Source organism: Pongo pygmaeus, chromosome 1, assembly GCF_028885625.2.
Source record: "Pongo pygmaeus isolate AG05252 chromosome 1, NHGRI_mPonPyg2-v2.0_pri, whole genome shotgun sequence".
In the NCBI taxonomy this organism is placed as follows: domain Eukaryota; kingdom Metazoa; phylum Chordata; class Mammalia; order Primates; family Hominidae; genus Pongo; species Pongo pygmaeus.
The window spans coordinates 143623846-143638171 of record NC_072373.2 but is presented as its reverse complement, the minus strand read 5'-3'; the positions used below and the strand labels follow the sequence as shown (position 1 = coordinate 143638171).

At 39.4% G+C, this 14326-nt stretch overlaps 1 protein-coding gene across 2 annotated transcripts in view; it reads left to right on the top strand.

Moving 5' to 3' along the window:
- The first annotated feature begins 6888 nt into the window (after positions 1 to 6888).
- Positions 6889 to 14326, top strand: part of CLCA1 (chloride channel accessory 1) — a 31362-nt gene continuing 23924 nt past the window's right edge. Inside the window, exons 1-3 of one of the 2 annotated variants that reach the window (XM_054477744.1) lie at positions 6889 to 7095; positions 11396 to 11536; positions 11708 to 11855. In XM_054477744.1, coding sequence (XP_054333719.1) covers positions 6934 to 7095; positions 11396 to 11536; positions 11708 to 11855 — 451 coding nt within the window. In that variant the 5' untranslated portion in view covers positions 6889 to 6933. Of the gene's footprint in view, positions 7096 to 11395; positions 11537 to 11707; positions 11856 to 13256; positions 13508 to 14326 lie in introns of those variants that run through there. The other variant, XM_054477751.1, reaches the window with a different exon arrangement.

The window sequence follows — 14326 nt, the reverse complement described above, 5'->3', positions numbered from 1 at the left end:
AATTTCTGGTAGCTCCACCCTGTCCTCCTAGTGTGCATGTGGGCCCTTAGCTTGAGTTACTCCATATTGCTTTGTTCCTCTTACTGCACATGTGTTAGTGGACAGAATTTGCCATTGCAGGCATGTCTGGGTAAGTCACTTGTGTAGCCTTTTTCATCTGTGCGGTTGTGGGCATGTCTTAGGCAAGCCCCTTTGTGCAAACTCCCTTATCCATGTCTGCCGGTTGTTCTTTTGTTTGAAAGAATTCAACCAGAGACCCACCCTAACTGCCTGCTTGACTGGTGTCTTCCTTCTCTCTCAAAACATCCACATTGCCCTCTGAAGCTTGGCTGAAAAATCAACTCACAAAAGGCAGATTAGTTGGAGAAATGGCATACAAATTTATAATGTGCACATGGAGAGAATCACAGAGTGATTGCCCACCCTCTAACAGAGTTCAGAAGTTTGTCTACCGTCCTGGCAAAACGGATTATGAGACAGGGGAAAGAGGAATATAATATATTAGTGTATATATATACGTATATATGTATGTATATATATAATATTTATATTAGTACATATTAATACTACAGGGAAATTAAATTAGAAATCATAAATAAATCAACTAGAGAATCCCCAAATGTCTGGAAATTAAGCAACATATTTCCACATAACTCATATGTGAAGAAAGAACTCACAATGAAAATTAGAAAACAGTTTGTAATCCCACCACTTTGGGAGGCTGAGGCAGGCAAATCACTTGAGGCAGGTAGTTCAAGACCAGCCTGGCCAACATGGCAAAACCCCATCTCTACAAAAAATACAAAAATTTACCAGGCATGGAGGCGTGGGGCTGTAATCTCAGCTACTCAGTAGGTTGAGGCACAAGAATTACTTGAAACCGGGAGGTGGAGGTTGAAGTGAGCAGAGATTGTGTCACCACACTCCCGCCTGGGTGACAAAGCAAGACACTGTCTCAAAAAAAAAAAAAAAAAAAAAAGCATATTTATATTCTGTCTGTATACAATCTGAAACAATTTTTATAAGACTATTTCTTAGTTTCTTAAATTTCCTCCTGACTATTGCTTTAGCCTTGTCATATAAATTTTGATATGCCATATTTTAATTATCATTTAGTTTCAAATATTTTCTAATTTTCGTGTGTGTGTGTGTGTGTGTGTGTGTGTGTGTATTTTGAGACAAGGTCTCACTCTGTCACCCATGCTGGAGTGCAGGTGGTGTGATCTCGGCTCACTGCAACATCCACCTCCCAGTTTCAAGCAATTCTCCTGCCTCAGCCTCCCGAGTAGCTGGGACTACAGGTCTGCACCACCACGTCCAGCTAATTTTAGTATTTTTTTGTAGAGATAGGGTTTCGCCATGTTGGCCAGGCAGGTCTTAAACTCTTGGCCCCAAGTCATCTGCCTGCCTCAGCCTCCCAAAGTACTGACATTACAGGCGTGGGTCACCATGCCTAGCCTCAGAATATCCTTGATACTGTTACTTGGCAAGGACACTACAGGAAAGGAAAAGTACACACCAATCTTATGAACAAATATGCAAAAATCCTAAGCAACATATTAGCAAATTGAAAAGGACACTACATCATGATCAACTAAGATTTACTCTAGGAACGTAAGAGTGATTTAACATTGAAGAATCAACCATTGTAACTCATTATGTTATCAGAACAAAGAAGAAAAATTATATACTCATCTTAATAGATATATAAAGAGCATTTGATAAGATTCAACAAGTATTCATGATTTAACAACAACAAAAAGACACCTCTCAAAAAACTAGGAATAGAAAAAGACTTTTTTTTTTTTTTTTTTTAAGACAGGGTATCAAGGTCTCACTGTGTTCAAAGTGAGAGGCAGGATTGCAGGAGTACAGTGGCTCTCCTGGGCTTAAGCAATCCTCCCATCTCAGCCTCCCAAGTAGCTGGGACTACAGGGACATGGCACCACACCTGGCTAATTTTTGTATTTTTTGCAAAGATGGGATTTCACAATGTTGCCCAGTCTGGTCTCAAACTCAAGCAGTCCTCCTGCCTTGGCCTCTCAAAGTTCTGGGATTACAGGTGTGAGCTACTGTACCTGGCCCAAAGAGACTTTCTTAATCTGATAAAGATAAAGATAAGATACAAAATATCTCTAGGTAACAGCATACTTAATGGTAAAATCTAGAATTCTTTAGAATGTTTTTCTCCCTGAGATTGGGAACAAGAAAAAAGATATCCATTCTTTTCACTATTCAATATTGTACTCAAGGTCCTAGCTAGTCCAGTAAGAGAAGGAAACAAAAATATTGGAAAGGAAGAATCAATATGTAATTACTCACAAATGACATAATTATATACACATAAAATCCAAAAGAATCTACAAATACTAGAAAGAAGTGAATTAAACAAGTTCACTAGATTTAAGATCCATACATAAAAATTTATTATATTTTTATATACCAGTGATAAGCAATTAGAAAATGGAATTTTATAAAAATACCATTTACGACAGCAAGAAAAACCCATAAGAATAAATCTAATGAAAGATGCACAAGATCTCTATCCTGAAAACTATATATAAAGTTGAGAAAAATTAAATAAAACTTAAAATGAAGAGACATACCATCTCCATGGTTTGAAATACACAATATAATAAAGATGTCAATTTTTCCAAAATTGATCTATAAACTTAATGCACTCCTATAAAACCCAGATTTTTTGTATGTGAAATTGACAAGCTGCTTTTAAATTTTATATTGAAATGCACCTAATGTAGCCAAAATAGTCTTGAATAAAAACAAATCTGGACTGTTTACACTACCAGATAATCAAGGTAAGGATAGTCACACAAACCAATGGAACAAGCAACAGAACAGAGAGTTCAGAAGCAGACCTGCACATCTGTATTTGTTGTCTCATGCACAACAAAAGCACAACTGTAATTCAGTAGGGGAAATTATGGTCTTTTCAATAAATGCTCTTGGCTTACTGGCTATCACAGAGGAAAACAAAACAAAACAAAAACCTTGAACCTTTCCTCACACCATACACAAAAATATTTTGAGATCGATCACTATACCTAAATGTTAAAGGTCAAGCAGCAAGGCTTCTGGAATCATATATCGTATAATCTCTTCATGAATTTGGGAAAGCTGTCTCAAATATGATGCAAAAACATTACACATAAAAGATTAAATTGGACTGTACTAAAATTAAAAACCTCTATTCATCTAATGATACTATTAAGGCAAGCCACAAACTAGGAGAAGATATTTTCAATATATCTTTCAATACAAAAGACTCAGTATCCAGAACATATAAAGAACTCCCATAAATCAGTAAGAAAAAGACAATTTAATTAAAAATTGTGCAAAAAAAAATTGAAGAGATACTTCACAAAAGACCAATATGTATATGAAAAGGTCTTTAACAACATTAGTCATTAGGGAAAATGCAAATCAAAATCACAGAACAATATGACTACACTCCCAAGAAAATGGATAGTTAGAAAGACTGACAGTACAATGTACTGGTGGAAATGTGAAATAACCTGTACAACCACTTGAAAATTATTTGGGAGATCAACATAATCTAGTATCAAAGAAAAACTTCATGCAAACACTTGTTAAAGATGGTAAGGGGTGGGAGACATGGTAATAGGTACAAGGACCATTGCAAGGAGGTCTTGCAGTTGGGGAGAGAGAGTCGATTAACCCCAACTCCAATATGGACAAATGGGAATTTATAACCAAGGAGAAGGGTGGGGTCAGTGGATGAAAAATGCATACAAGGAAACATCAAGGATAAGGAATGTCTGGCTAAATCGACTTGATAGGGTTATTGCTGAAGGCAGGCCATGGTGAAAAGATGCTGAGAATGGTCAGATACCAAACGTGGGGATTTTCCCTAAACTGACTTAGCAGGATTCTTGCTCAAACTGGATTCTGCAAGGACAGAGAGGGAAGCCCAAGGTCAGACCTAGTCAGAGAAGACTCAGGATCCTGACTTAAGTTTTGGTCAAAGGAGGGAGTCTTTGTCACTAGATAGATGTAAACCCTGTCATCCAGCAACGTCACTCTTTGTATATTTGCAACTGAAATCAATGCTTACATCTATGGCAGCTTCATTCATAATAGTCCCAAACTGGAAATAGTCCAAATGTTCATCAAGAGCGGGTGGTAAGTAAATTGCAGTATATTTTTACAGTGGAATGGAATGGAAAAAGAACATATTACTGCTACATTCAACAACTTGGCTGAATCTCATATAGAAAATGTTATGTCACAGTAGCGAAATGCAAGAGTGCATACAGCATATTTCTGTTTATATGAAGTTCAAAAACAGGCAAAATTAACCTATGTGGCAATAGAAGTCAGAATAGCAATTATCTTTTGGGGGGATTGACTGGAAGGGAATGCAAAGGAAACTTCTAGAATGCTGGAAATATTCTTTGGTGAAAGGTTTTCCCTCAGGGTGCTAACTCCCTGCATCTCTGGTTTGTGTTATTTGGCCCATTTGGGCTGCCTCTGACAAAGCCAGATCCCAATGCCATGGTGCAGTGCTTTATCTGAGCCAAAGCCTCCGCGCATCCATTCAATCCAGACCTGGGCACAGGAGAGAATGGAGGAGCTGCCCACACAGTCTGCATAGTGAAGGCCATGCTAAACTAGGCCCTCTTCCTGGGGAAAGCTAAGAAGAAACACCGGTACTAGGAGATGTGTGAATTTTAGCAGAAGCCAGGACTCTCCACTGAGCAAGCAGCCAAGACCCAGCTTGCAGGGAATGCCAAGCAAATTTGGAGAGCACTTAAACTGAGTCTATCACACCAGATGACCTCTGTCATAGGGAAATGCAGCAGCTGCAGCCAACAAGGGCAGAACAACTAAAGACCCCACTCAGGGATGAAGGGTGGAATTACCCCAACAAGAGAAGAAACAATACAGATCAGCCAAAATGCTGAGTAAAAGTGAGGGAAATAGGTGATAAAGGAGGGAGATTACAAAAGCCTTGAGACTAGCTGTAACAGCAGGCATTGCAATTTATTTCAATAACCCTCTTGCCTTATGCATTTAAGCAGATTGCAATTGACCACCACTTTGAAGGAGATTCTGTAAATGATTAAACTTGTACCTTCTCTCAGGGAAAAAGTGAGACAGCTCGTGCCCACACACACAGAAATACAAATCCTACATTATAATATTGGAGCTTGATATGATGAAAGTACTAGAGTGAGTCTGAGCAGCTCAGAGTGAACTGTATCAGACTCTTCTTATTGAACCTCCTCAGATTTGCTTGGTTCCATCTGTCTACTGGGCACTCAGTCATTTGCTCCACCTCAGTCACTATCCACTCCTTGCAGGTCCAAGGAGTTCCACTGCCTGAGGTCAAGCTACCACCTCTTGTAACCCATGGCTCCTCACATACCACAAGGCATGGGGGTCTCTCTTTCTAAGCGACTGCCAAAAGGGCTGGATGACACAGCCAGGAAGTCTGGGGGGAGATGATCACCTGTAGAAGATGAGAAGGAGCCAAACGCTTTTCCTTCCTCTCTCCAAAGGGCTGCTCCAAGGCGTGGTTTCTTTGCACAGCCCCTTAGGAGACATCCCACACAGGAAGGCAAGGGCGCCTGTGGGCTGGCCTGCTGGGTCTCTCCATTGCAGGGCTTAGTAATGCTCCTCCTTTAGTTGCTTCCCAGCCTTCCCTGAATCATTTCCCCATTCCCTCATTCTCACTGCTCTGGGATTAAACTCTCAAACTCTTAGCACATATGCCTGCCTTAGGCTCTGTTTTTTAGGGAACCCAGGCAAAGACACATACATTTGGGGTCTGAGATATCTTGGAATCTAAATTTTTAAATTTTGTATGAATAATAAATGTATATGTATTTTGATATAAAAGCATATTTTGGATCATCTGGACAACCATGTTATAACTGAGTATTTCCACTCTATTTCAGTGTTTCCCTTTTAACTGCTTAAGATTATGCTAGACAAGATGAAATTGATGCTTACCACCATCTGAAGACCAAATGAATTTATGAATGAAGAGATATTTCAAGTATTTCAATACAAGAAAATGGGGGGCTAATTTGAGGTTCCGCCTGAGGTTTGACAAATTGAAAGAATATATACAGCCACTGTCAGCCAATAATTCATGTTCCTAGGGACATTTAGTTTCAGCAAAATAATTTAATGATGTTAATTGGAATTTTATTGACTGGTAGGAGCTATGCAATAGAGAAAGCAGAAGGCTGATGAGGAAGTTGAAAGAGTATGCTTTGCAAAGTAAGATATACATTTTATCTTTACTCTCCATTATAAAATAGTCAATAATATCTACATCACTTGCTAATGCTTTTGGTACAAATGGATGTGGAATATAATTGAATATTTTCTTGTTTAAGGGGAGCATGAAGAGGTGTTGAGGTTATGTCAAGGTAAACAAAACCACCATTGTGGTAAAGACCCCATGAGGGATAACTGGATATATGGCTTACAAAATGTTTCCTGAATATGCAGAACAGTCTGGATTTTCCTGGGCAGGAGGGGGTTGGGGTGGCTTTGGGTGGGTTGGTGTCCGTGGCTTGGTAAACATTTCCAAGAAGTAAACAAATCTATCAACGGCCAAGCTGCTTGTCACCTGTGAGTGCTTCCAAGGAACCGGATGTGGGCTCCCCCACCCTTACCCCAGCATCCGGCACAGCTGAAGGCAAATAGAAATATTTACAAGTACACAATTTGAGACTAAGATATTGTTATCATTCTCCTATTGAAGACAAGAGCAATAGTAAACACATTCAGGTCAAGGGGTTAAAGACCTGTGATAAACCACTTCTGATAAGTTGGAAACATGTGTCTATATTTTCATATCTGTATATATATAATGGTAAAGAAAGACACCTTCATAACCCGCATTTTCCAAAGAGAGAAATCACAGGGAGGTGTACAGCAATGGGGCCATTTAAGAGTTCTGTGTTCATCTTGATTCTTCACCTTCTAGAAGGGGCCCTGAGTAATTCACTCATTCAGCTGAACAACAATGGCTATGAAGGCATTGTCGTTGCAATCGACCCCAATGTGCCAGAAGATGAAACACTCATTCAACAAATAAAGGTAAGTTCATAGTAATTATTCATGCTTTTTAAAAAATAGCATAATGTTGTGATAGAGAGAACATGAGTGCCCTATTCCAGCTGCACAACACTGGCATGTATTTTTATGTCTAAGTCTCAGTTTCTTCATCTGTAAAATGGAAATAATAACAAGTTAACCATTAGGATTCTTGTGTCAGATAAGATAATGAGTGCAATGCACATAAATCAGAGTGATACATTGTTGGCAATTGATAAATGATAAATTGATATGTACTGCTGTGGATTATGTCACTGAAAATTATTTAGTTCTATAGTAAGGCAGAGTCAGCTACATTTGACAGATATTGTGAGATGCACAGATCCTTTGCCTGATCTTACCCTTGGCACAAGTCAGACTCTCCTTTTATTCTCCTAATTGGAACCCCCTTCCCTGTGATCCTAAAAGGAGCTCCAGATGCAAATCTCTGATGTAAGAACAACCCTGACCCTCTGAAGGGAGAAAACCTTGCATTTTATCAGCCCCAATTCAAGGGATCCTTTCAGAGATTTCTTGCTACCTCTTATGTAGCAGAAGGGAAAGGAAGAAGACTTCCTGTCCTGGCAGGTGCATCTCTATACCATTGAAGAAGGTCTTGTACAACAACTAACAGCTAAAACTAAGAGGGAAATGCTTTATAAAAGACCGCCCTGGAATCTGGCTGTAACATGTCCAGAGGCAGTGCTGTACTAGTAAGAGTATTAGTCTGTAAAATGGGAAGAATAATAATAATAAAAAATATCTCCCTTATCGGATTTTGTGAGGATCAAAGTTTAAAATGCATGCATATAAAGGGAAGCTGGGTGGAGTATGTAAGAATACAGTGCAATATTTTGCATGTCTTCTGTTAATCTAAATTTATCTCAGGACTTTAAAAAATAACTTTAAAAATGCATGCATAGTGCCTGGTACATAGTAAGAGCTCAATAAATGGTGGATATAGTCATTGGCTCTCTCTAGATGGAAAATTAATAGAACAAGGGCCCAGATGGATTTCCCCAGAGATCCATTGCTCTAAGCAGAGGCAAATATAGAAAGATAATGTTTGGAAAGAAAACCATCTCTACCTGCTGGGAGTGTGTGGTTAGAGAATTGCAGAAGTAGGGGATGGGGAATGGAGTGGAGGGTGTCACTCACCGTAAAGCTTACCTACTTAACCCAAAAAGGATCAGGCCGTCTGTGATAAAAGAGAGATTCAGACCTCTTGAATCTCTCAATCATCTAAAATGTTGAGTGAGTTTTTGATTGTTTCTAAATTTGGAAGTGGCATCAGCAAACATGTGACCAGTGTGTTTTGGTCTCTGGCTAGACAGTAGGGTTCAGCAATATGCCAGAAGGAGAATGTAGATGCCGTATTCATCTTCAGTGACCGTGGTAATTTGTATCTACAGTATATAGTGACTAGAGCTTTCAAAGTGCTTCCACTTCATTGTCCTTGGAGGTTTTCCTCCTGAGATATGTACTTCTCGCTACAATTATTAAATTGTCATTCCAGCATGGATCCTAAAGTTGGGGGTGAGATAAGTTGGCTTCCATCATTTCCTTCTCTGTAACAAGAACACTTAAGTGAATAGAACGCTTAGAGTCACTAACTCCTTCCTATTCGATGTCCTAGATCTGCAGAATTGAGGGACCTCATCGAGGGCTTGGCCACCTTTCCCAGCCATTCCTCCCTCTGCTCCAACAACCTTCTGATGAGAGACTCTCCCCTGGTGCCCCTGTGGGGACAGAAGCCCCTAACTCAGCTTTTAAAATACTTGCTTCAGCAGGACAGTCCCCAGATTTCCCCACCTACAAGAGCAGTTGATGGCTCTGCACCACTTCCATCCACTGCATTCTTGCTAATATTAGCAGGGGGAGTACATGTCACAAGATGAGGAAGGGAGAGTCAGAGAGAAACTCTCTCTTCCCCCGTCAAATATACATACACACCACACGCACAAGCACGTGTGCACACACACATGCCCATGCACACACGCAGACATACATGCACACACGCATGCGAGAAGGTACACAATAGGGTTATTTTGGAGTCTCTGCAATGCTCAGCACCCCAGGCACTGTGCCTGTCTTGGCAGTTCTATACCGCTTTGCCATTTACTAAACCCACTTTATTTATCCATTCGTTTGTTTATTCATTCAACAAATATTTACAGAGCGTCTAAATTATGTCAGGTACTAGACGTCCAGTGGTCAATATACTGTCCCTGTCCTGAAGGAATTTCTAGCCCATCCTATAAACTGTCACCCCCTACCTTCTCTCAGCCTGAGAGTCTAAGTGTGTATTAGGATATGAGGTCATTTTCCGAAAATCTGGAACAGATGCCAAAACAAAGATCCCTTATTATTGTTCCTATTACAATGTGGAAGACAAGAGCATTTCGTGCTACTTATTCTTCCCGGGAGACATTGGAAATTCACATTTCACCAGTCAAATGGTAAAATAATACTCTAATATATGAAGTTTTATACCTACTTTTCAAGTTTTTGGTGATCTTGGCTCATTTTTTAATTTTATTTTTTAAAGTGACATAATATTAAACTCTCCTAGTGAGTGTTAAAAATCTGGGAGTTTTAGAAGAAGAAAATGTGAATCATTAAGAACACTTAAAAAAATAGAGGCAACCATTATTATCACTATTTGAAAGTGAGAAACTGAGGCTCAGAGAGGTAAAATAAGTTCCTCAAGTTTACCGCTTAGGAAGAGGCACAGCAGGACTTATCCGTGCACTAACACCCAAGTGCTGCTTCCCCATAAAATGATGAAGCGTTTCTGCTCCTAACACGACCCCCACTAGGCAATGGAGTCTAGTCACTCTGGTCTGTTCCCACAGGGACTTTGCTCCTGCAATGACCCCTTTTTCTTTTACATTTTTGTTTTTTTTTTTTCCATTAGCATAGAAATATTTTATAATAGTTCCCATTAAAACAAACAAAACTGTCTTGTCCTGAAGTCCACTTACAGCTGCTGCCTATTACTCCATTCCCCTTTAGTTCACAGAAAAACTTCTGAACCTGTTGTTGTCTGTATTCACTGTCTCCACTGCCTCACCTCCCACTTTCTTGAATCCACTCTTACAGAGCTGCTGTCTTTATTCCACCACTAGGGCTCACCATGCTGCCAAGTAAAGGGATCAGTTCTTAGTCCTCATATGAAGTGATGGCCCAGCAGTGCTTGACACCGATGATCACGCCCTCCTCCCTATAAGCACTCTCATCCCACAGCTCCTCATTTCCTCTGCAGGCACTGACTGCTCTTCTGAGGCCCCTGTACTGGCTCCTCCTCATCCTAACTCTGAATGCTGGGGTCCCCCACATTCCCTGGGCTCAGTCTTCAGCCTCTTCTTTCCTCTGTCTATGCTCACTTTCGAAGCAAATGGTTTTCAGTCCTAACAGATACACTGTCCCCTTTCTATAACAGTATCTTCTATCACTCTCCCTACTCTCTTGTCATAACGTATCTCAGGGAATCTGCAGACACATTTATAATTTAACACTGTAGCTATTTCATTTTAGAGAAGTAAAATTAGGTGTAATTTGAAAATATATAATTATGCTATTTTCTTATATGTAACTCTTAGTACCACACTGCACAAAAAATAAATACTTCTATCAGCACTTGGCAAAGTTTTAAAAAAAGAAAAATGAATAAATAAATAAATAATACCATAACATTTAGTATTACATTTAATTTGACTTAATATATAATCCCAAAATTATTACAAGAGTCAGCAGGTGTTAAAATCACTTTCGCTTTTTCTCTTCGTTATTACTTGCTGTGAGACCTTGAGAATTATACTAAGTCTCAGTTTCACCCTCAAATATTTATTGATCCTCAAAGGAGCAAGTGAAATGAAACCCATAGCTAACATTTTATACTTGCTTGTGTGAAGTAAACATTGTTCCTAGCACATCACATGTTTCACTTTGTTCCTCACCACAACCTTATCAGCCAGTCACTCTAATATAACATTCCATTTTGTACATGGGAAAACTGAGGCTCAGAATTAGAAATTGCCGAATGTCCCACAAAAACTGGTGCAGCCAGGATTAGAGTCTGTCTCCAGAGTCTGCATTGTTACTGATTATTCAGTGACACAGAATATTTGGTAAATGCTCTCAAAGCTTAGCTATTATTATTAAAAGGTATTTCTACATTTCTTCTTCCCATCTTAACAAATAACTAGTTTTTGAAAATGTGAAATCCAGATGTGAATTTGAATGACTGATAATTTAATTTATTTTCAGTCAATTGTTACATACGTTTTTTTTTTCTTCCCAGGACATGGTTACCCAGGCATCTCCGTATCTGTTTGAAGCTACAGGAAAACGATTTTATTTCAAAAATGTTGCCATTTTGATTCCTGAAACATGGAAGACAAAGGCTGACTATGTGAGACCAAAACTTGAGACCTACAAAAATGTGAGAATATCAAGTTCTTCTTTAAAATTCCACTTTCTCCTGTAACCAATATTTTTTAAAATCAAAATACTCTAGGATCAAGTGTGATTGTTTGAAACTTACTCCAGTACGAATATGGTTAATTCATTTGCTGAACCTTTGTGATGATAAAAACTTTTTCTTAAATTTCAGGCTGATGTTCTGGTTGCTGAGTCTACTCCTCCAGGTAATGATGAACCCTACACTGAGCAGATGGGCAACTGTGGAGAGAAGGGTGAAAGGATCCACCTCACTCCTGATTTCATAGCAGGAAAAAAGTTAGGTGAATATGGACCACAAGGTATGAAATATTCTACCATACTCCTCATACAATTTAACTATTTTATGTTCAAAGTGTATCAGCACTAGCATTATCTTTGTGAGTAAGCACGTATAAGCCAAGAAAACTATTAGAGATAAAACATCATAGCATTTTTCACTTAAAATAGAACATGCATTTCACTTAGAATTTCCAGCATTTCTAAGCTATGAATTTAATTTACTTTAGATACATGTATAAATATGGTATTTTGAATTCTCGTAAATTATTATTATAGCATCATACTATAACTGTAAAAGAATTTAATTTGTATTAAGTTTCCATGGATATGTAAGGAGACAACGGAATTGAATCTTCTGCCTGCAATTCATACAATAGCCACCAGATGGCGTATATGTGCAGTGCTCTCAGACGTGCATTCAAATTATATATGAATCTTGTTAAAATGTGGATTCTTTAGGAGGCCGAGGCGGGCGGATCACGAGTTCAGGAGATCAAGACCATCCTGGCTAACACAGTGAAACTCCGTCTCTACTAAAAATACAAAAAATTATCCGGGCATTGTGGCGGACGCCTGTAGTCCCAGCTATTTGGGAGGCTGAGGCAGGAGAATGGCGTGAACCCGGGAGGCGGAGGTTGTAGTGAGCCAAGATCGCGCCACTGCACTCCAGCCTAGGCGACAGAGCGAGACTCCGTCTCAAAAAAAAAAAAAAAAAAGTGGATTCTCATTCATTAGGTGTGGGGTGGGACTCAAGAATCTGCATTTTTAACAAGCTCACAGGAGATGTTGATTCTACCGGTCTGTGGATCACACTTTGAGTAGCAGACAGAATACCTTTGCAATTCAGCTCTCAAAAACATGTAACTAAACAAAAAACTCCAATGATAAATAAACTTTATCATTTATATATGAGGTACATATAACAATTATTGGAGGAAATATTAAACAAGTAATGACATATATATAAAATGTACTTGCCAAGAATCAAATGTGACTCTTTACTAAATAACTAGCATTAGGTTTCTTTACCTCAAAAAAGATTTGGATCCCCTAGAACCAGCTTGATTTTTTTTTAACACATAAGGCAGAGAAAACAAGCAAACAAAAGAACGCTATCCAAGCCCCACCCCCAAACACACTAGAGCGCTTAAAGACCTGGTCAAAAGGATGTGTCAAGCGTACCTCTTTGTCGTTCTACAACACATTTCACCTCCATAACAGGAACAGAACATTCTCAATGTATGGCTCAACAAATAAGTGTTGAATTGATTGACCTGACTGCCCCATCCCACTCCTGAGCCCACTCCAGCCATCATGATCATATATAAAATCATTCCTTTATAGTGTCTCCTTTCTGTATTGTGACTCCACTCCAACTCTCTCACAATCATCTTTAAAGAGACCACCAATACCTACAGAATAAAGTCCCAATCCTTAGTGTGGGATACTAGATTTTCCACAGAATGCCCCACCTCACATAACCCTCCAAATTCAGCCTTCCTTGGAATTTACATTCCAGAAAAACTGAGCTGTACATAAGTCATTCACTCAAGTTTAACAAATATCACTGAATGCCTGCTAAGTTCTAGACACTATGTGCCCAGATATGACAGTGAAGAAGTCATATTGTCTGTCCTCATGGAGACAATTTTCTATTGTGGGAGACTGGCAAGTAAGTAGCAATGACTGTTTATCATTGTAAGTGCCTAACGGGAGATAGTGAAATGCAAACGTGGAGTACTGGGCCTAGGATGAGGATTTCAGGGCAGGCTTCTAGGTACATAGAAGCTTGATTTTCAAAGAAGAATAAGAGTTATCCAGGCAAAGATGGGAAGGAAGTATTCCAAGCTAAGGAAACATAGGTAAAAAAAGACCAGAGTTGAACAAGAACATGATATGACCTAGGAAAAAAAGGAGTTCAGGAATTCATCCTAATTCTAGAGTTTGGGAAGTGAGTGGAGAACAGCAAGAAATAAGGCTGCAGAGAAGAGCAGGCCTGAGGCATCAGGGACCTTGTACACCATGTTGAGAAGTTGGACTTACCCTGAAGGATGGAGACATGGAGGCCAATCTGGTGACTATTGCAGCAATTCAGGAGTAAGTGGCAATGGGCCTGGAAAGGTGAGAATGAATAAAAAAGACAGAGATGGAGTAAGCAGACCTTGAGGTCTGATGGGATAGGAGCCATGAGGGAGGAGAACTGGTTGAGGATGCCGCCCTGGCTGTTGTAGGAATGCCTGGGCTCCCATAGCTGCCTTTGCTGACCTCTGTCATCATACCTGCACCACCAGGCATTTTAGCTTCTAACCACACACGCCCTCCACTACACCAGGAGCTATGTGAGGATAGGGCAGCTGTTTCTCTGTGTCTGAATAACGGCTTGGCACTTACTAGGTGCCTGATTAACATTTGATAAGCCAAAATAAGTATTTATATTTCAAGAAAATGTACACTTATATTAGATCTAAAGAAATCAAGTCTTTAATTTAAA